The sequence below is a fragment of the Leuresthes tenuis genome, unplaced genomic scaffold (genome assembly GCF_036924035.1).
Source record: "Leuresthes tenuis unplaced genomic scaffold, fLeuTen1.0.hap1 SCAF_21, whole genome shotgun sequence".
NCBI classification, from domain to species: domain Eukaryota; kingdom Metazoa; phylum Chordata; class Actinopteri; order Atheriniformes; family Atherinopsidae; genus Leuresthes; species Leuresthes tenuis.
Genome location: NW_027325375.1, coordinates 5,629,396 through 5,652,678, shown reverse-complemented (window position 1 = coordinate 5,652,678; position 23,283 = coordinate 5,629,396). Strand labels below are relative to the sequence as shown.

The following is a 23,283-nucleotide window of genomic DNA, read 5'->3' as shown; positions in this document are numbered from 1 at the left end:
CATTAAACAAATCCCCAGACATTCAAGTTTAATTGATCCAAGGCTAACACCACCTTAAGCTTAAAAAACATGGTTTAACTGCACCACCCCTTAATGATAGGCAACCAACAGACAGACGGATAATATATTCTAACAGAATATAATATAGTATGCGACCACCAATGCCCCACTTAAGCCCCCATTAATCCTGCTCACATCTGCAGTATCACCACCTGCATCCAAATCTCAAGTAGCAGTTTATTTGGAGTCCATTTTTTTCTTCCCCCTAGGTTGGGATGCAACAGCAACACTCATCCAAGTCGGTCGCACAGACAGAGCCTTGACTTTGAGGAGGTAAACAACAGCCACTCCCCCCTCTTCTTAAGCCAACTAGATCTGCACAGCACGAAGCAGGAGGGGGAGGAGGAGGAGAGGGTGATGGAGACAGAGAGGAGTTGCTCTAATTCCTTGATGTGTGCATGTGTGAGCTTGCGTGCTCAGCCTTCCTAAAAGCAGCACCGCTTCTTTTTTTTTTTAAACTGAGGAATATAAAAACCTGAAAATTCCTCAGAGCTGGAGATGTTTGGTGCCACCAGCCTACACCCAAAACCTCCTGCTCTACGCGCAACTTCATCACACATCACGCACATGTACATGCGTCTAGACGCGCGTGCGTCCGTCTCCAGCTGTCCCGTTTCCACACGCGCCCGCAACTTAAAACTCGCATTCTTCGCTACGGTGCTGAAAATGAGCCTATTTGTTGCAATTACGCGTTGAAGACACACACACACACGCACACTTGGACACTCTCCAACTACCAGCGCGCACACTTAATTCCCACCGGGGCTCGTTCACGTTTGCAGCACAACATGGCCAAGTTTCCCAGGTTTGTTTAATGCATCTGCATGCACATGCCGTGCTTTTAGAATTATTGTTAGGCTTTCGTGCCCCTTCTCCCCTCATGCAACACGCATGTCCCCGCCTCGGCTCACATGCACGGCTCTCTGTAATCGCCCCTCGCTGCTGACTGTGACTGACAAGCCCGCTGCCTGCAAAAGTGCGTACAGAGCTGCTGCCCTGCTGCTAGCCTAGCACTGATGTAGCACTAGCAACAGCAGCAAAGTGGCTTTAAGAGTCCCGGCTCCAGCACTTCTCCCTCTCCACTACGACATTTTCCTCCATATCTTAGTATTATTATTGTTTTTACCTTGGCAGCGGTCAGCTTTGGATACACAGACGTCCTCAGTCCTGGACGGCGGGCGATTCCCAGAGATTAGGAGATCATTGGGAGCGGGGCACATGTAGTTTAACAGCGGAGGGGTGAGGACCAATTCAGTTTGCCCACTCGGTGCCCAGGCAGGCTGCTAGCAGTGCTGCTAAACAGCCCCGACACTTGAACCACGCAGGGTGACAGGACTGTCCCTTCCCGTCTCCTCCTCCCCTCACGGTGCGTGTTGACAGCGCGTCAGCTCCGCAAAGACGGACGAGCGAGTGCGAATCCGAAATAAAATCCAAAAAAAAAAAAAAAGTGGCAGCCAGACAGGGATACAGTCCTCACAAGTGAAATATAAACACAGGGGTGCCGCCGCTGGTCCAGCTCCTCTTTACCGTGTAGCAGAGCTGCGAGGTGCGCGCAGCACACTGCTCACAGGAAAGCATGTCGCATTTTGCAAAAGCAGCCCAAACGTGGTGTCAAAATCCGACTGTTTTCCTCCCCGGTGCCAGCGGGACAGTAGAGGGGGGGGGGACTTAGAGGAGGGAGGAGGGGTAATTTAAAAAAAAAAAAAAAAAAGAAAAGAAAAGGTTGCTATATTTCCAAACGATGAGTCAGAAAAGATTGCAAGCCAGTTTCGCAACGTCCCTCCTTCAGAAATAAAACACAGAGCTCTCCTCGTCTCCACTTGCTCCCTCGCTTTGCTGTGCTTTGCTTTGCTTTGCCTCCACTCCTCTGTACGTGCACACCGCTCTGCACAAATGCACAGGCGGGTTTAGTCTTGCAACCTCACCCCCTCACCCCCACCTCCGCAAAAAAAAAGACAACACGGAGAGACGGGGAAAAATGAGCTCTTATCATCAGCTTGAAAACTCTTTTGGCGCCATATTTATGGCGTAGTTTCAATTCACTGTTAGCGAAAACTGCACTTCCTAGTCTGTCAAATGCAAGATTACTGCGCCTCGGAGAGGAGAGGATGGGCATTGAAGCCTCACCTGCCACAGTTTATGGCTTCAGCTGTGGAAATGGAATAATGAGTATAACTTCATTTAGACGGTACTTCAATTGACAGTACATCACTTTTCAAATCTTTTGATCCTGTTTGATCCTTTGGATTATTCATAAAAATATATTTTAGCTGAAAGTATGGTGAACTCATGTCCACACTAAATATAGGTTTGTCAAACGTCTGCACAAAGTGGTGCAAAAAGAAATGGACAGTGTGCTGTTTTCTGAAAGGTGGGGCCATCTTAAAATCACCTGAACCAGTGACTGTACATTAAAAGGTTCAACCATAGGGGGAAAGCCTTTGTCTGTGATTTGCATCCTGAGACTTGAGTGTGAGCAAACTTGTTTTTGTGAAAAAGAGTTTTTGCTTACAAGCTGATCCTGTATTTTCAGATTCACAGTCGGACTTCAGCTTGACTTGCAGCCCCTCAGCAGCGTTTGATGCCTGCCATCACCACTAACTGCCATCAAAACAGCTTCAGTTTAAGGAGAGGGCCTGCAGCTGCACTTAAGTGTAAGTGATGATATCGCTCCAGCTGTGACTGATTTGCACAGAGTGATCCAAAGGGAATGGCTGGCAAGTAATTTACCTACTTTCACATTTTCTCTAAAATCTATATTTAAAGGGGAAGCAGGGTGTAAAATCAGGGAGTAATCTACTACCTTCCACTGTGTCTAAATCAATGTCCTCTGCCTGTTATCAGGAAGGACTACATTCTCTACAACTTTTTCTTCAGGCTGAAGTTAGCAGAGCCACACCCCTCCTCATCTCCTCATCAGTCAGCATGTGCAGCTTTGAACTGTACACCTCTGCAGTTCGTCTCGGCTCTGCCTGTGAAGCTGAAATTGTCTGTTCAGTGCATGGAGACGCAGAGCCAGGAGCCACACTGAAATTAAGGTCACAAGGATGAGCTGCTGGAACAATTCAACTTTCATCAAACACACACAGGCCTTCCAGCTCACCTACGTGCACAAAAGCGAGCACGTCAGGTGCACGAGTGCCCGTTTCAGCCGTATCAGGTGTCACGCAGGCAGTGGGGAGACGGAGAGAGAGTGGAAAAGAGTGTGCCATGCTGTTTTGCTCAAAGTGAAATGAGGCGGTGAAGGACACAGGAGGGATTTCTCTGGCAAGCATTCAGATGCAACGGCAGCATCCCACCATTTTTTCTTCCCCTCCTTCTTCTCCACATAATGCAGGTAGCCAGTCCCCCGAGGAAACAGCCTGTGACCGTCTCCACGGTCCTTTTAATGTGCACTAATGTAATTTCCTAGCTGATGACATACGCACCTTGTTTATTTAGGAGGCGAGATTCATGCAGATCTAGGTCAAATGGTAATTGTAGTTTGTTTAATCTGCTGGGTGAACCGCATGGCTGGGGTTTCAAGTGAAGGAGGTCAGTATTAAGAACAAATGAGTTAACACCAGGCTTCAGAAAGGTTTAGGAAGCTTTAGGAGGCTTTAATACTTTGAAGAAAATTATATAAGACATGCAATTCCATCAGGGCAGCACCTGAAGTGCAGCAATTTTTCAAATCATTTAAACCTTATTGCACATCTGCTATTTCTTCTTATTATTATTTTTACAGAAAGAGCAGCTGGGAAATAGAGAAAGGAAAAGTAAAGGGAAAAAGAACAATGAAAGATGAAAGAATAAAAACATATTTGAAAAATAACTTATCTTTTTTTTTTAAATATACATACTTGGGGAAAAAAACAAATAATATCTAAAATATGTAAATCTGTGAAAGAGAAAAGGAATCCTATAATTGGAAAAAAGATCATGATTGATAATTGTTTCATTTATTCCTCTTTGTGTGATTTTTTTTCTTATCATATAGAAGTATTCTTTTTTGTGGCACTTTCTTCTAAACTCACTAACACTAAATCATTCTTTACTTCAACAGTTCATGATGAACTGTTTATATATATTATAACACCAGTAAATATTCAATTAGAAACTGAAACACGATGATGAAATAGAAATAGATATGCCCAAGAAACAGATCTTGAAATAGATCAATGAAATACATATAAATGTTTTAAAATGATCCTATAATTCAACATGTTATGACACATTTTTAATTCAAATGAGGAGGCGTGATCATGCGACTGAGTCAGACACAGCATAGCACCATCCTGCTGTGTTCATGAGGAAGACACTTAATATCACACTGTCTCGTGCACATTCACTGATGTCCTTTAAATATGTCCTTAGTTTGATGTTTATGGAAAAATACTGTGTGAACGGTTGACTGCATCTTTTTCATGTTCATTTTGTGATCTTGTCGACCAACCGAATTTTATCTCGCACACAGTGAGGTGGAAATATGGGACTAATATTTTTCTCATGGACACGTTTGCCTGATGTTGTTGCCTCCTCTGAGTCATTTGAATAGAAATAATATTTAGTATTAGTATTAAGTGTATTTAAGAAATATTCATTCGTCAAACTAAAGCAACTCATCTGTAATTGCTTCATCTATTTTATATCAAGACTTTCTTCATGCTATATTTGCTCATATAAATATTTATCTGGTTATATAACATTGACAGAAATGGCATTCAGAGGCATATTCTTCAATTGAAAATACAGATAATGTTTTCAGCCTGCAGGTGGGCTTGTTTTCAACCCAGACTCTTACTACAGAGCAATGCTGTTGTTTACATTGTCCTTCAGCTGACATATTCAAGCTGAAATCTTTAACTATTGCCCCGCCTTGTGGATAATAGGCTTTCGAGTTTTCAAGGTAGCTTTGGCTACATTATGGCTGTGAAACTTCTTTTCAAGATGTTTTCCAAACAATATTCTACTCCTAACATCACAGTATGGACAGACTCTCTCCTGAAATTGACGACATTATGAATCACCTTCGCTCACCACCACAGTTTCAGACGTTGCAGCAACATAATGTTGTGTCAAGGGCGCAGTAATGAAGTTGAGTGGTTTGTTTTCTCTGTTCCAAACTAAATGGCCCTTAAGGTGCACAAACATGGCAATCTGAGCAGATGTGCCCAATTATTTTGCTCACAAAGTATGCCTTCCTCCTGCTGTTCCGTACCAAGCTTTGAGCCTGTTCGTGTAAAATTTTGAAGACAGTGTTTATACTTTATATAAAGTCAGTTTAGACTGCTACAATAAAAAAAATGTTCATACTTTTACGTGTCGAAGCTGTGATAATGTGCAGTGTGTGGCGTGGCTGTATATCAGCACACCATCAGAGAGCCTTGTATATCTGTGCGCTGCATTCAGAATGTTAGCGTCTCTGGGTGTTTCTCACGTTAACATCCAATTCAAACCAAACAAAGAAGAGAAGCCGTTAATACAAACAGAAGTGTACCTGATTCGGGTACCTGTAAAGTGACTTTATTTTATTGATTTTTTACTTTATTCTCCTGATTCACTATATTTCTGAGGCAGATTTGTATTTCTTACCAGTCCAAAAAAAGGATTTGTCAACGTGAGGACAGCAGCAACCATAGACTTGTCACAAAGGAGACCCCCCCCCCAAAAAAACATTCCGTTTCATTATCTGTGCTCCCTGCGGAAGCCGAGTCTGTCTGCTACGGTATACTCCAGTGTGGAGTTTTATGTGCTTTTCATGCCGTTTCTTTTTGTTACTCGTGTCATAGTCTTCAATAAAATAAATCAGTGCAGCTCACTGGTAATATCGCTTGTGAACACCCACACATTATACAATAATTACAAACAGGAACAACAGACACACACACAGTATACGTGCACCGAATGAGTCAACATTATGCTCTTTTTCTATGAGATAGGTCACATTTGATTTTTATAACACCACATTTCAACAAACAAGAGCTATAAGTGATTACAAATATGTCCCTTTTTTTTTATCAAAAAGCTGCTTTTGGCATCACAATGGAGCACATGTTGGGATACTGAAGACATGCCTCTAGTCATAAAGACCTCATTGTAAAGGCATCATGGCTCTAGTATCCATGTCATCTGCATTATATCCTGATTTTTTTAACTTTGGATAGGGATTGAGGACGTGAAATAGCTGACAGGCCCAACTGTTCCAGCATGTCAAGAGCACTAGTTTTTAATTAGTCTGGTTCCCAGGGTGACAGACTGCATTTATCACTCAGGTCCCAAGCCTAAAATCCTAAAGTACCCCTCCTTGGCAGGGAACTAAAGTCAATGCAAAGTCAAATGTAGCCTAATTCTGGTAGTACTGCTCCAAAGTTTAAACAAGTTTCAGAGATGCTCCAGGCACCTCTTGAAACTGAAAGAAAAAGACAACATAAAGTGTCTTAGTAAAGCGTTCGTCCACCAAGTGCAGTCATAAAGACCTCAATGTAAAGATGAAAAAGTGCTAGATGCTAAAGCTAATTTTAATGCTGATTTTCATGTGCAATCAGGAGTTAGATGGGAAGTTAGAGCAAGCCAGGGGAAGACAGTCAAAGCAGCGCAGGGCTTTGGCTCTCAGCCTGCCGCCTGAGCTCAACTGCTAATATTGCTGAAAGTGACAGAAAGTCAATACATTCTGATAAGAATTGCTCTGGTTCAAACATATACACCTGAATTATACAAACAAGGCAGAAACTGGGCAGGCGATGGTTGGGTTTTATTTACTTACAAAGCAAATCTGAAAAAAGGAAAGTGTGAATCTCACAGGTTTCCATCTACTGATGTCACAACGTGGCTCGAGGATTCTGACCAGATGGAAATTATGCAAAATATAAATATTAATCATTATAATTACCAAATATCATGTAAAATGTGACAAAGTGTACAGTATGCCAGTCAGTGGAGTCGGTAGTGTTAATGTGGATGAGTGGCCATGGTGAAGTATGGATATTTGATGAAAAACCGACCAAGAAAGACAGAGGGAAAAGGGGCACTTCAATACAGGTTTGTTGAATGTCCTTGTTTGGTTTCTATTATTTCCTTCACCCGGCTATCTTTTATGCTTTTAGCTACAGCCACAGTTTAAGCTACTCCAAAGGATTTTTTCCAAATACATCTGCTATATTCAAGCCCTTTCCAAACAAGGTCACACATAGCTAATTAAGCCTGCCAGCACCAACTTACTATTAAATGTAAATACTTAAATCTGGTGTTTGTGGCAGGTGTCTGACACAAGTTTCTTATGCTCCAGGTAAGAGAGAAACTCTCTTTTAGAGGTGCTTTTACACTGTGCCTATTCACAAAAGTCCGGTGAAGTCCATGAGGAGTAAATGCCATCATCAGCCTAAAGTGGCGACTTGGAACACTACATCCCAGCAAATCTGCATCAACAGAAAGATATTCCACGGATGCGCAGCGCACAATGAGTTGGCCACGACAATTTTGCGAGGTCATTTGCAGAAAGCCTCGAGCACGACCTGATGACGGTACATCATCTGGACCCCCCCCCCGGAGCCTCATCCACACACAGATGTGCATGGTAGAAACCCTGGGATTTATCATGGAGCAGGAAAAGGACCACAATGAAGACTACTGGGCCCTCAGAAGTGGCTATGCTTCTATATCATATACCTGAAGACAGCTACTGATCTGATCAATGATAAGCAGGCACTGGTAAATAAGTGACTGGTGATGGTGAATCAAAAAGCAACTACTCGTTCAACTTGGAAGGCAAGCCAGCTACTTGTTGAATCATGTCTCGTCTAATTTGCTGACTTTGCAGACTTGATTTGTGGCTCACACGTGCAGAATAGCTCCTTCTGAAGATTCTGATCGACCATGCGTGTATGGATCCAGTTTTCCAAGTGAACTTTTACCAAGAGACTATAAAAAAAAATCTTTGCGCTTCACTATTTTTGAAAAATAAACAAGATTAAAAAGCAGTTCTCTTTCAAAGTGAGAGAAATATTTACACTAATTTGCCACGTTGTGGGTGCATACAGGAGATATGTTTAATGTATAAATTCATACTACAAAACAGGAGGTGATCTGTATCATTTGAAAGAAAGTTTCAACTCTTTTTCGGAAGTAAGTTTCTACTTTATACTTGTTCACCCCCTGCAACCACAATGATATGTGCAGTCTTATCTATCCGTGTCTCAACTCTGTCATTTTCCCTCTCTCCCTATAGATTGACAAACATAGATTTCCTGTGTTTTTGCTAAACAGATGTCATTTTCAGCTGCTGCTGGTGGTGGTTTAGGGGAGATATTCTTTTGACAAATACACCATTCAACAAACCTCCAAAAATATGAACAGAAGAAAAATCCACAAAAAAAGATGGAGTCCGAGTTTCTAACCACTTAGTGGAGTGGTAGATGCATCAGAAAAATGAACAATCCATGAGCTAATGCTCGAAGCTGAGTAAAAAAATTCAATGACCTTCGAATAAAAAAGTGCCTCAACGGAGCACAGCTTTTGAAGGGCGACTCTCCACTTGTATTTGCTTGGTTTATAATGATCAAGCACCTACCTTCCCTGCCCTCCTCTTCACACTGCTTGACTGGGTTCATCCTTTCCCACTGTAGCTCTCCCAGGACTCCGGCTGAACAGGCTACCTGTTGTCTGCATGTTTCCCCAATTACAGTTTTCTCCTGAGTAAGCATACATTAGGTGACTCATCAAGAACTACTGTCTGCCAGAGCTGGCTGGAACAGAGTGTATTATTTCAGCATCAGTATATATTTCAGGCTGAAAGTGGAGGCCATAAACTTAATGGGTTAGTTCACTCAATAAAGCAGTGACTTGTATGACTTGGAAGTTGGCCAAAATATACCATAACCAGAAGTGATGCTGGTGGTTTGTTCTGAAGAAATTTGAGAGGAGGTGAGGGTGCGCGTGGATGTTTATGAGTCCTCTTGACTTTCTGGGATTTAGCTATAAGGGGAATAAACAAATGACAGAAAAACTGTCTTAGGTGAAAACATTTTGGAAAACACACTTACATAAACGAGTTTAGAGTTTAGCACCCGGAGCTGAAAGTCCAACATAAGTGCTGAGCTATGTGCATGTGTTCAGGAATAAGAAAGACACAGTGTTGCTTGATGCAACCTCCCTGCTCTGTCTTGATTATGTGTGAAACACTCTTAAAAGCGCTGGGAGAAGTTTTCTAACCACTTGTAGTAAAAACCTGCACTGCCTGGATTTCAGCTTCATGGAACATCTGTGAGATGTTTTAAAGGCAAAGGAGAATGTCTAATTCTATTTTTCAAACTAAAAAAAGACAAAGCTAGCAGAACCATCCAATGTTGCACACTGGCACATGTGTTTTTGTTGTACTTCTAATTATTTTTACAAACCAAAGAGGTGCTTTTAACTCCGCCAGAAGATATTAACAGACAAAGAAAATAAAAGCAGCTCGACGTTTTCGGTTCATCGAGGTTAACTAACCCAGCAGAAGATTCTTTACATTCACAAAGTAACTCAAACTGACACCAGCGAAACCACTTCACAAGTCCAGCCTGAAGTTTGGTTCCAGATGTAGTTTGGTTTCCAGATGTGGCTTTACATGTGGAGGAAAACTGCAGCGGATTTCTAAAGGTAAGACATGCTTTATCAACTCTCAGCTGTCCTGAAACAAAACTCCTGTCAAGATATTACCAGACCTTATTTCATCTTTTCTGCTCAGTCTGTCTTTAGTTGAGCCTCCGCTTGTTCTTTAAAACAGCTGCGAAAAATATGATGTTCAGATGTTTGAATAACTACAAAAAGATACAATAAAGCAATGTATCTTTGTGTTTCTACTATAATTCATTTACATTTAGAATCACCGCAAGAATAACCGTAGTGAAAAACAAGGTGCGATTCTCACTCTGTAAAAACTACCCTCTCACAATTAAAGCATGTGTTCTTTATTCTGTTGCTCTTATTTGCGGATGAAAAACAAGATCAGTGACACAGTGGGGGGAGCTCTGTTTGGCTGTCTGACCTCATCTAGGCTTCCTTTGGAATCGCTCTGGATATCAGTGGCTTCGTGTCAACACAAGCCCCAAATCTTCCAGTGTGTGTGAACGTGAGAGACACAAAAGAGGGTTTCCCGGGCACACACTTCTGTGAAGGGAGAAGAAAGGGCTGCCTGTATAAGATTTGGGTATATCTGTGAGGCCGAATAACTGCACATAAGCCTCTTTCCATACAGTGGACTGGAGGTTAAAAGTTCAGGGTTTCTGTCTGATTCCAAGCAGGCTTGTTAAGTGCAAAGCCAGATTTTTATCAAGTGAGATGAAGTCAGAAACATCAAAGCAGGTGAGTGTGGTATTAGTGTATACATGTGTGTGTGTGCGCGCACGCGTGTGTTTATTGGAGAGATTGAACCCAACCCTGCCTGTTCCTCTGCTCTATGAATTTTACATCCTCTGGCAAGGATTGTAAAGCTGTGCTGGCTCACCAATCTGCGTCCCTCACCTACTATAACATCTCGGCCGTCTTCACAGCTCACATTGACAGTCTGAGGGAAAGGCACTGTTGTGAATAACATTTTAAAAAATGGCCGACTTTTATTCCAGTTCATCAGGGTCCAAGTATTAACTCTTAACATGGCACAGAGAGTCATCGTTAACAGAAATCTCTTGCTTTCAAAGTCAAAATGGCTCGTGGAAAAGGGTCATCAGTAGCGAGAAAAACAATTCAAACACCACAAATTCATTATTTTTTACGCAGATATTTCCTCAATGCATCATCTGAAATCTATTTTAAAAGTGAACAATGAGGAAAGATAATTCAGTAAAAAAAGATTCATGTGTATTCATGTACTAATGCAATTTTTAGTCTTTATATATCAGTTTCAGGGTAGGCTGGTATCTCTGGAGCACAAAATGCAAAAGATGATACTGTTTGATACCTGCAACAACCGAGACTGTCAAACCCATTATGCAGCTTGTAATTCTCTCTCCTGCCCTGATTTGAAACGCTGCTTTTACGGGTTGCAGTTTCGCAGCTCCGCCAATGTATGGCGCTGTTTAAAACAGGCACAGCTACAACGAGCGACCGCCTCCCTCTTGACAGGGATGGGAAGTTGCCTTCGTTGACTCGTTTGTCTGAGAGCAAGATGTCTAAGCTGGACGTGGAGGATTTTATTCAGCAAAACAGAGCTGTAGCCAGCCAGGTTGAGACGTTTCGGGGTTACTGGGAGAGTAACAAACACTGGGAGCCCAGGAGAGAGTTCATCCTGCGGAATTTGAACGACTTTGAAGACGAGCAGCTGGACAACCTGCTCTCCCTGTCCATGGTCTGGGCCAACAATGTCTTCCTCGGCTGCCGGTGCGTAAAAAAGCATGCTTCCATGTCTGCAGTGTATACAGTGCGACACGTTTTCGGTCACGCCTTTTCGAAGTCGGTTGAGATTTAACTGCTTCTCGTTGACGAAAGTCGTGCTGCGGTTATTTTAGAGGCTTGGCGCTTAAGTTCAGCTTTAACCAGCACGCTTTTTCTAGACTTTCCATCCACTCAAAACAACTTAGTTTTTTTTCCCAACTCTTTCGAAAGTGCAATTGTGTTATACATACAGTTTACTCACCAATGTTTTCAAGCGCAGAGGCTTCTTCGTTTGACGTTCAGCCCGCACCTGGGCTCACTGCTGCCCCCTGCTTTCCTTACACCGACGCAACAAGGAGCTCGGAAATTCAGAAATCAGTCCATCACACATAATTCCCTCTTTTTGTTAATACCTCTGTATGGTAGCTCAAACTGTGAACACACCGTTTTAATTTTAGAAAAAAAGTGCTTTTTTTTTCTTACATAAAAGTGTCATGTGTGAAGTTCATTATATTGACTGAATACATCTCTTCACTATGGGCAGGTACAGCACGGACCTCCTGGAAAAGGTAAAGGAAATGGCTGATGGCATCGTGGTGGAGGACGCACCAGTCTTCAAGACAAGAGATGAGATTATGAAGGACCAAAAGGTCCGTCTGTGGGCAAACACAGTCGCAGGTTCACATGTCGACAGATTCAATTTGTTCATGTATTGCTCTGCTCTATCACAGGGTCGGTGACGGGGGCCACTTATTTTGGATCAACCGCATTGGAGTTCAGGATGTGCTGGAATCATCCAGAAAGCACCCGTTTTACAGTCCCTGTAGTTTTTATGGATTTTATGAGTCTAAACCTGCTTTTTTCCCCCATTAAAAGCAGGAAAAACTGCTCACAGATGTTAAGCATTTGTACAGAAACAGACAAAGCTGTTCATTTTTAACCACGATTTTTAGTGTAATTCTTTTAATTGCTTAATAGTCAAATTCACATGACAGACAACACTGGATCTTGTCCTAATGTTTGTCCAATGCATAATAAAGGATTTTTGTTTTCTAATCACTGAAAGATTCCGTCTACTTTGAGAACTTGTCATTTCTTGGTTAGTGTTGGATGAAAATGGAACAAAATGGTCCTTTTCTGACATTTGAGGGCTGAGTTATGGTTGTTTTATTTTGTCAAAGATAAAGAAAACAGATACGACCCAAACTGTTCCAGCCGACAGCTGAACAATGTGGCGTAAAACAACCTGAAAACACGTGTGGCTTGGACTCGTTTATTTCATGGGAAATAAATGAAAATTCAGCTGGTTAGTTGCACCTCTGCTGGCTTTTACGATAGCTTTAATTCTTTGAGACGTGGATCTCACTTTGCAGGAGCTTGTTTTCTTCTGTTCGGGTGTTGGTGATGTTCAGTTTGGCTTTTCTGGATGGAAATCTGATTTCCTTCAGCCAGATTGTTAAGAGTTCGGTCACAACCACCGACTCCTGTTTCTGCCCATTTCTTCTGTTGTACATTTATTTTATTTTTAATATTCGCAGACATATTGCTTGGTTGACCTGTATGTTTTGACCTTTCACAACCTTCCCATTTTGTTTGTACTCGCTCCAAATTTTAGGATTAAATCCTTTTTTGGGGTCATGTTTTCTGACAACAAGCCCAGCGGAGCAGTTCACCATCTGCAAGCGCTCATCTTCATATTTAACTGCAGACTAATTTGCATATTCAAACTTGTAGAGATACTTTAGAACTACTAATTATGTCAATGCCATATTTTTCCTATACTAAATAGAAAAACAGCGTAATGAACATCCTCCAAAAGAAGTGGTTTTATAATTTTTTTGCCAGGGGTTATAAATTCTGACATAAACTTTTGCTCCAAAGGCCACGTTTCCACCCAGCATGGCAGGGTTATTTATATACACCCCCCCCCACACACACACACACAGCAAAACAAAATCAAAAACTTTTGTCAAAGTCTGAAAAATGTGTTTTATTATGTTTATACAGCATATTGGTTTAAGAATACATGTTTGATTCTCAAAATTGTATAATATATCCCTTCTGCTTATTAGGTGAAAGAAGTCACGAGCCACAATATGACCTTCAATATTTAAGAAAAGAGGAATTCGGTTTCATGGTGACCGACTAAGCTGCAGTTGGACAGGATTAAATTGAAAGTTTGCGCTCAAGAGGAATTTTAATTGGGTGGCAAGAATAACTAAGAGATAAGTGCAGGCATGAAAGCAACTTGAGCCTGCAGAGAAAACACCTGATATCACACTCTTGCAACAAGGGTCAAACTGCACTTGAGCGACTCTTTGCAGGAGTCTGCCTCGTCAATCCTCTAAAACTTAAAAAAAAAAAAAACGCACACTGGACCACGCTGCTTTTACCTCCTGCTCGTTTGTCAATTTATGTCAGCTGGCTCATTTTAAAAGAAGGATAGAAAGTGCTGAAACACGTCGCAGGCAATAAAGTATCGCAAAGTCGTTTACTTTCTGCAACAAGGCGAATCAGAAGGGGAGTGTGCCACAGCTACACCCCCCACACAGTACCTGCACCCATGCATTTCATGGCTCAGAGGCACCAGTGTTCTATCATTTAACAAGGAATGACAGTAAGTAAATTAGAAATCCCCAGTCCAAGAATTATCTTTACCTTGCGGTGGAAATTATTACAATAAAAGCTGTGTCATGGCCAGCCATAAAGTCATGATTCATTAGCGATGTTGCTGCCTGTGGTGCGCGAGAGCCCAAACCTACAGCATCTCCTAAAATAAACCGATATACTGGAACAGACCAGGAATTGTCCTTTATCAGCTGCATTTGTGGTTGACTTGAGGAATAACGATGCTACGAGCTCAAGAAGGCCTTTTCTCCTTTTTTCCAAAACTTTCAACAGACCGGTTTGCTGACTTGGTCATCAGTGTGTCTTTGCCAAACAGCCAAGCTGTGTGCACACCAGCTGATAAAAGAAACAAAGGCTCTTTTTCAAAAAGAGGAAAAGGAGGGAAAGAAAGAAAAGCAAGTCTGTAAAACTCGAGCACTAACAGCATCAATCCAGCCAGCCAATGATATATTACAAATTTTGTTAGCAATAACTTACCTCACATCATGCAATAAAAAAAATAAAATAAAATAAAAAGTAAAATTAAAGACAAGAAACACAAACAAGATTAACCCCCCCCTCTCTACTTCCTAAAATGCATTGGCAAGCAAGTTAATGTCCATTCAGGTTTGGTTGTTCTTTTTCTTTTCAGGGTGGCACTTGAGTTTTGATATAGTTGCTGTATTTTTTTCCTTTTTTTTTTTCTTGATGAGGAAAATGAGAGACTGGAGTACTGGGATGATGACGAGAGGGTGATAAAGAGAATACTATAGAGCGAGAGGAGCTCAGACGTCCACCCAGCTCTGCTCCACGATGGCCGTCACCCTCTTTTCGTACTCCCTCTTGTTTTCCTGATAGAGCTGTGCGGCCTGACTGTTGGCTGGGCTGTTGGGGTTTGGCTCATCCAACAAAGACTGCGGGAGGATAAACGAGCAAATTATTATCCTTAAATCATAAACAGCCCGTGAGTTGGCAGCAAAACAGATGTTCTGAGGAGGGTCGAGATTGGATAACACACCTGTGTAGTCACCGTTTCCATGTAATCAGTCTGTATTCTCAGTGAATTAAACCAAAACAAAAAGGGAGTCAAACTGAAATACCTGGATGGAGGTGAGTATGGACGACACATCATATGTAGGGCTCCAGCGATTCTGAAGAATGTCTAAACATATACTGCCATCTGCGTAAACTGGTAAACAGAAAACAAAAGCTTTACAAACAACACAAGTCACCATGTATGCATTCAGTGAAAGGCTGACAACAGCAAAAGCCCCCGAAGCTTTGTATGCTGGTTAAATCATTTCTAATCAAGAGTGCAGCATGATCAAAGCAGGGAGGAATTTGCTGTCCCACATTACAGCCAATAGCAGTAATGCAGCTATCCACTGTGAAAAGTGAAGATAAAACCAAAAGCAGATAAAAGGTAAAACAGAAATTGTCAAAGTTACAAATATTTCCTTTAAGTTGGAATCTTATGATGCCAATACAAACACCATAAAATTTTATTTTTTTTTTTTTTTTTAAACTTCGTCTGGTGGACATTGTCAGCTTTAACATAGTAAATTAATTTGGATAATGGACTGAGAGGAGATGAGTCAGAGGAAACTGCCTGAATGGAAGGAAAGGAGGAGCTTGAACCTGAGATAATGGGAGGCATAAAATAAAAAGAAAAAAGGACTAAAGAAGATTTAAAGTCCAAATACTTTATCACTTTAACATCTCAAAATGTACAACATCAACCTCCCGTCCTCAGGCATAGACGATCGATCGCAGTTTGAATGAATTTGGACCGCAGCACCACTTACCATTTGGATGAAACATTCTGGAGACAAACCGAACTGTGGGGGGCTTGTTTGGGTACTCCTCTGAAAACTCTATCAGCAGCTTAAATGTTCCTGAAGATATGGGTGGGGGGAGGTAGAGCAAATGGCAAAAAGAGAATGAAAAGGAGCAAAAGAAAAAAAATCATCAGCTCCACTGGAAGGAGAGCTTAGTCCCTCACTGAGGCAGATATGTTGATTCTGCAAGCTAAGAAGACCATGGACAGGATATGACCAGCATGACAACAAACCCCGAGTGTTCAGCTCAGACCTGAACACTGATGAGCTGCATTTAAACGCACTACATCACATTACATTTACTGTGCCACTTAACTAATGGAGATCTAGAAACACCAAGAGCTAAACTTGTGCAACTGAGATACCAGCCAACCCTGAACATTCTGCGTTTGGTCATTATTTAGTTGACATCAATCCTAGATTAGTGTGGGACAAACAACAGAACTACAGCATTCATTTCAGTGAGTTTAAATCCAGACCAGGTGAAAACCAGTTTAAAAAAAAGAAAAGTCAAAATCTCAAATCTTACAGACACGGCTCCAGTTTCCTCCAACGACAGCGCGAGGCCAAGTTCGATCAAATCCAGATCAACAATGTAAACCTGCTTTTTATGCACATAATAAAGCCAAAATCTATAACTTACCATCTTCGAATGGTGTTCCCACGGGCCTGCAGAGAGCACACGGAGAATAAAATCATTTCCAGATTCCAGACCGTCCTTCAAGGACCGCATGCTCCGCACACTCAGTCTTTATTTACTCAGTTCCACACATTCATATCTGCTAGTGGAGCAATTAAAACAGCTGCCCTCACATTTTTCATTTCTGGCAGCTTCCCTCCTTAGAATTAGGTGTGCAACTATCAGCAAGTCTATTTTTACAAGCCCCGTGAATTCTCCAGTTTGTTGTTGTTTCACCTAGCTGCTGCCTCTCAGGGTTTGGGTGACTTTTGGGAAACCAATTGTTTCGCTTGTGTTTCGACATTTTATTCATTCTTCTTCTGATTTGCATGTTATCCCACCCAAAAAAGGCATATTCTTTATTAATTCTCCTTCCAGTTGCATGTCAAATTATGCATCTACAGAAAGATCACAAGTGTATCTGAGAAAAAATAAAAATACACAAATATAATATATATATATATGTGTTTCTGTTTTTTTTTTTTTTTTTTTTTTTTAAACCAAACACCCACTGTGACTGTACATGCCCTTTCCAGACTGCTCTGGGCAAAAATCAGGGCTGAATTTCTTCTCCTTTGAGGAAGCAGGATGGCAGGGGGAAAGACAATGCTATGGCATGAGTGGGCTGCAGAATCTGTGCATCACAAAGGAACAGTAAAGACAGCAGGGCGGAGTTGGATTTAGAACATGACTCACCCAAAAATAACAGCGTTCCAAAGCATGATGTTGTTCTCTGATGGCGCTCCGCTCACGCCAGTGGGAGGATCTTCTTGTAGCCTGAGTAACAGAGACAAATAGACATTATGGAAAGACAATAGAGTGGGACACAGAAAAATGAGAGCAAAAGCAGCAGAAATAGATGGGAAAACCAGAGGTAGAAATAAGAGCCAGTGAGAAGCTGAGGAGTTTAATTAACACCACACCTGCTGTGTAATTATCAGTCAAAACACAAACTGCTCTATCAACATTCAGACAGCCAGGCTTGCAGGATCAGCTGCACACTGCCCATCTTGCTGCCACATGTCAGTTAACATAAGCTACTGTGAACAGTCAGAAACTCTTCTGTACTGCCACTGCATGCTCAGTGAGCATCAAAGCCCCGCTAGTGTTGTTGCTGAGCCACCGAGTCGAACTTCACCACAGATAACCTCCCGCTAATGCCGCCATGATCCATCTGGATAAAGCACAAAAATATATACAGTGGGATGCAAAAGTTTGGTCGACATTTCTATTGTCAAACGTTAAGCGAGGGAAGAGATTAAATCAAAAAGCCCCATTCTGTGGCCGTCTCATCCCACAGTCTGTGGGAGAACTGCATCGCCTCATTTAGCCATTCACAGAAACAAAATGTTTAGCCATACCTCTGCATGCCATCGTAAACCCTAATGAGGTGCTTCAATAAATGCATGCATGTTCTCTCAATCACCGATCTGAAGGATCCATTCATGACAAAGATAAAGTGCAGCTCACAAAAGCGCAGGTCAGGTCTGGCACAGAAAGTTACGCTGCATATATCCAACAGCAGCAACATGCGTGTGTCTGTCATGAACAGAAAGCGCGGGTTGGGCTGATGTGGCGTGGCGTGGCACAGCACTGACGATACATGACGGTCCTCAAGCAGCAGCTGGTCATCAGCTTTATCGGACTTTGTTGGCCCTGCAGAACAGAACGCCACAGCGACATTAAAAGCGCAACGCAGCAAGGTGGCTGCAGTCAGGACAGGTCGGGGGCTGCTGCTGCTTTCCTCCAGCTGCACTGACTGGGATCCACATCTGGGACAACGCAACTTTATCCCGACTGACTCAGGGCTTCACAGACAAGCACAATGTGATTTTTATCTGTTTATTTATCTTTTTTAAGCTTGGAACTCCACATAAGTTATATCCTGTTGTCGTACCGAAGCTCATTTGGTCTCGACAACAAGAAAGATGATTTTCTACTGAACTGAACTTTTCATTTCCAGCAAGAGAGTTGCAAGTTAAACTCAAGGGTCGCTGTACCGTTACTAGAAAATGATTTATGTGGTTGAGGATCCTAAGTTTTAGCATTCTTTTCAAGCCTTTCCACCCCAGCACGCTGCCAGTTGGATAATATTTATGGTTCTCGAATTGTTGCTATAACAGATATTCTCATAAGATTACACAGTTCATTCAAGTACAGTAAGTCCAACCTGGCAGCAGTTTTTCTCATCAACAACTCACACGGACCATAAAAAGGCACCCAAAGCTGCCAAAGACTCCTCTTTGAAGGGATTCATTGTTAGAAGATTAGATTCTCAGAAGAAGGGTGTGAAACTTAATCAATTTATCTATTCTTTTTCATTTACATTTTTTTTTCACCCAATAAATCAGAGCCTGAGGTGAGCGTTACTTTGTGTGAACAACAATCCATGAACCGAACTCGTGACGTCTACGATTACTCACCAGAGATGAGCTGCAAAATCATTCGTTCTTTGATATCTTAATGTGTTCATTCTTTTTTAGGGGAAAGTTTACGTATCAAAGCAACTGATCTGATAACCAAAAGAAATCATTAACTTTAAAAAACAAAACATTAAAAAAAGATTCCACAGAGAAAACTGCCCAGAGCTACTTGACTGACAGATGATCTCGGTCACATTTAGTGCAAAATGCCACCATTTAGACTACCTAGAAACAAAGGCGTGAACAAATCAAAATACAGGTTTTGCAAGTGACCCTGGTCAACAAAGACTCCCCCAGCAGGCCCGGTTAAACTATGGGTCAGCCTCGGCTCTTAAACAGGCTTCAGGGTGGGCTGATCTGACGTGGCAAATAAGGCCAGTGTGCTGACACGAGCCCCCAAAATTAACTATTACAGTTTACTCACATTAAAAGCTCTTGCTTTAGATAATCAGTGCATGTAGATCAAGTCCAGGAACCACCACAGACTATTCAGAACTACAACCCCATGCCTTCAATAAAAGCTGGTCAAATAAGAGCTTACAGCTACAAAGCAAGGCGGATTTGTGCATCTGACTGTGAGTGCAGAGCCATGTCTAAGTCCCCTGCTGTGGCCGGACTCACGGCAATTAACCTGCTTTGCATTAATCTGCCTGAGCTCTCCACTGGTAGAAGGATGCACCACTCAGCTTGTAGACTAGTATACACTGACAGTTACTTTATTTTATTGGAAACTCTGGATTATTGACAAGCCTGCAGATTCATGGAGAGAATGGCACAGTATTATGGAACGGGGGCAGACAACTATTAGAAAATAAACTGACATCTGTATTTAAGTTTGCTTAATTATAATTTTCCTTTCAATTTACATATCAAACAACTGATCGTTGTGAAGATAGTCAACCACTAACTGCCATCTTAGCTGCTCATAACAACCCCAGTGTGACTTTTGAGGAAACCTTGCACAACTCCTGCTTTTATTTACCATTTTCATCCTGAACGAAACAAAACTAGACTAAAACGCAATGAGCGGCAGATGGAAAAGAAAGAAAAAAAAGTGAGCTTAACTGAATATGAAAGAAATTCTGTCCCAAACAGGAGCCGTAGCTTGAGCTCAGACATCACACATGTCGCTGCCAAAGTAAACGGCTCAGCTAAAAGAAGCATTCTATGCAAACATTTTGACTTTCAGATCAAACAACTGAGGTCAAGTAATACCATGCAAGACTAAGTTCAATCAGTTTGTGCTGGATGTAGACACACAGGCCGATTCAGGCATGAGCAATAGTGCTTTCCCTGCCCTGGTGTTACAGTTTACCACCTGGAGACTGTCACAACAGAGTAGAGTTACAGTGACACCTTATCTGCCCTGCTTCAATGGTTGCTCTAAGCATCTTTTTTTTTCCACTGGCAGGTGTGTGCCTGAATAACTAACTCACACTGGAGGACACCATATGGAGCCAGCCAACAGATTGGGGATAGCAGGTATTACAAGCAGAGTCTGGTCGGGTGAGAGCCACCCAGAAATCCGAAACATATTGGTTTTGTCTTCACAGCATGATTCTGGTGTTAATTGTTAATGAGAAAATAAGACATCATGTATGTGTGCAATACTAATGCTTGAAAGTGCCAAGAACTTATCAAGCTATGCTTATGGGGGCTCTTCCTGACCAAAAATGCATCCTTGACAACTAGAGGTTTTAAACCCACAGATAGCCCGGAGTCATAAGATTTGTCTCTTATAACCAACGATCATGGCCGTAATGCGAAATAAATGACTGTATCGTCCAAAAGTATTTTAAATTCATGTACTTCTCTTATCTTTGCTAACCGAAAATGAATCTATATGAGCTGACAAAGTGACCACTAAAATGAAAAACAAACTGACGTTATTCCCCTGAACAAAATACTGCATTCAGCAATCACCCCTCTTTCGGATATAGACAATAACACTCAAAGCATCACACTGTGTCTTTATCCTTGAGAAGGCAGGAAAGTCAGGAAAATTAGCCAATATAAGTGGGTTTGTTTCATAATAACTCTTGCCTGTGTGACTTCACAGACGGTATTGTTTGCACCAGAGGCTAAAGCAAAGCTAAGAGTGCTAGCGACAGCTTCATCGGCTAACGTTGCTAGCTACTAACGCAAACACAATTGGCTGCTACGTCGTTGCTTTACCTTTTAAAATCTCTCATAAGCCGTCTCCTTGCCGGTGTAGACATTATTCAAAGGGTATTTTAAAAAATGTCTTTGAAAAAAAACTAAACCAGAAGCATAAAACGAAGGCGACCCAAAACCAGATCCGGTATTTCTTCCGCTTGCAGCTCTGTTCTTCTTCTCCCAAAACAACTGGCTAGCTCGCTATTTATGGTGACGTCGGTTGCTTGCGGTGCTGTGGACAAGAGTGGTACAGCCCCCTTACACCATGTCTGTGTCAAAATGTTAAATACACCGCCCCCCAACTAAAAGCTAACTATATTTCTGGGGGTATATAATATGATGACAACTTAAGACAATAGACTGTTACAATAGAATTCAGGCGAGTATTTTCTATTTCCTAAAAAGATAGCCTTTACCCTAGATGTATAAAAACGTTTAAAATGGCAAATTTAATGTATTCATTTGTTTATTTTTATATGTATGCTCAGTTTTAAATGGTTTGCCCCATAGACATTTCATATAAGTTGGGACAATGGCATAATTGCCATTGTGTTTCATTTTTAAATCTGTCCATCAATCAATCAATCCATCCATCCATCCAGTTTCTGCCATTAATCTGGGACTAGCACATGGGTCCAACGGTGTGAGCAGAGATCCTTCAGCTCTTCTGGGAAGGACACCATATATTTGAGATATATATGAGATATATTTATAAGAGCTTTATTAAGGGCAACTGGACTTTTTTTTACTTGGTTCTTAAGGACATATTACCTCTCATCCAAAAGGCTTCTTCAGTTCTAACTTGTTTGTGGGGAGTTTTGTTGACGACTTTGGTTGACTGTTTGTGACATCTTAAATGACCAAGAAAAAGAAGTCAGTTGCTGACTTTCGAGCTTTTGGGATTGCCATTACCTGGATGACTGGGAGTCTACACCAATTTAAAGCAAATCCTGGGTCCGTCTCAAGGCATTTAGCCCTTCAGAATGCATCTTGACCAGATGCCCAAACCACATAAAAAGCCCCATCCTTTGCAGTGGAGAAGCAACTGTACTTTGAGCCGTTTCCAAATGACCGAGTTCCGAGAGAAGAAGCTCATTTCGGCCACTTGTATTTGCAAACTCAGTCTTTCAGCCGCCACACACCGATTATGACCACAGCTGAGTTTTGGAACATGGATTGACTGGTAAATCAACAGTTTTACATACCCCCCCCCACTCATGAACAAGTCCCAGACAGGGGGAGGATTGATCTATCTATCTATGGGTTAGGTTTAGTCTATGTATCTGTTGTGCACAGTGATCAACTTTGTCTGTTGTCATGGTAACAGTGTAATTCATCTCATAATGTTTAGAATGCTCACGCAGCTTCAACATTTTGTTCGCCTCCCTAAATGCTTGTTGCCTGCTGCTATCTTGCCTTTTTGCGAGGTGAATAACCCATATATTTACATTGATTTGGATTTGGACTACAGGTCATGGCTGTTGTCTGTTTGTTGATGTGGCCTGAGAATGGTGTATCTCTCTTTCACAACATGTAGAATGTAATCCACCAGACTTATTCCCTCTTAGACTTATGGATGGATGATAGGTGGAAAGGAAAATTCATGTGCATCAGTCTCATTATCTACTCAGGGCTAAGTGGCTTACCTTATTATCAGCATAATCCATCTTGAGTACTGCACACTGCCTGTGTGGTGCTGCCTGTAAAGTGATTAGCATCAAATCAGCAAATTATGGACTGACTTTTAGATAGGCAGTCAATAGTGGAAGAGCAGGGAGTCACTGTATGAAAATAAAGTACATAGGGAAGTTTATGGGGAAGTTAAAATTAAACGGATTGTTGTTCAAAAACACAATCTCACTGAAGAAGGAGACCATGTCACTGGACCCTGGGCCTCAACTGGCTCACTACTGACCATTGTGGGGGCAGCATAACAAGTGAAAGCTTTTTATTAGATAGATCCTCTGCTCTTTTTCTCTCATTTGAAGAGTGTCCAAGCTCTTTTAAAGAAAAAGTAGAAATCTGCCCAGGTTTCAGCTGTAAACTTTGAATTTTAAACATGCCACATGAAGATGTCCCACCATAGAATTTCCCTTTGGAATACATAAAGTATCTTTTCATTTCAGTTCATTTCAAAACAGAGCAACCTTTCTTTGAAATTGTTAAATCAGTAGTTGGAGAAAATATTCTG

At 41.6% G+C, this 23,283-nt stretch overlaps 3 protein-coding genes across 5 annotated transcripts in view; 1 reads left to right on the top strand and 2 right to left on the bottom strand.

The window, feature by feature from the left end:
* Positions 1-2,090, bottom strand: part of jade2 (jade family PHD finger 2) — a 175,479-nt gene extending 173,389 nt beyond the window's left edge. For both annotated transcript variants that reach the window (XM_072375200.1, XM_072375201.1), the window contains exon 1: positions 1,187-2,090. The gene's annotated coding sequence lies outside the window, so the exon portion shown is untranslated. The remainder of the gene's footprint in view (positions 1-1,186) is intronic.
* Positions 2,091-11,137: 9,047 nt separating this feature from the next.
* Positions 11,138-23,283, top strand: part of cdkn2aipnl (CDKN2A interacting protein N-terminal like) — a 519,432-nt gene continuing 507,286 nt past the window's right edge. Inside the window, exons 1-3 of one of the 2 annotated variants that reach the window (XR_011909376.1) lie at positions 11,138-11,394; positions 11,933-12,038; positions 12,120-12,197. Coding sequence is in view for 1 of the 2 variants with exons in the window: in XM_072375212.1 (XP_072231313.1) it covers positions 11,183-11,394; positions 11,933-12,038; positions 12,120-12,128 (327 nt within the window). In the remaining variant the exon portion in view is untranslated. Of the gene's footprint in view, positions 11,395-11,932; positions 12,039-12,119; positions 12,445-23,283 lie in introns of those variants that run through there. The other variant, XM_072375212.1, reaches the window with a different exon arrangement.
* Positions 13,364-21,300, bottom strand: ube2b (ubiquitin-conjugating enzyme E2B (RAD6 homolog)). Its single transcript, XM_072374764.1, has 6 exons — positions 21,111-21,300; positions 17,209-17,289; positions 16,477-16,502; positions 15,801-15,890; positions 15,096-15,184; positions 13,364-14,909 (listed from the first exon to the last, which is right to left on the bottom strand). The coding sequence occupies exons 1-6, from the start codon at positions 21,152-21,154 to the stop codon at positions 14,781-14,783; spliced, it is 459 nt and encodes a 152-aa protein (XP_072230865.1). The 5' UTR covers positions 21,155-21,300; the 3' UTR covers positions 13,364-14,780.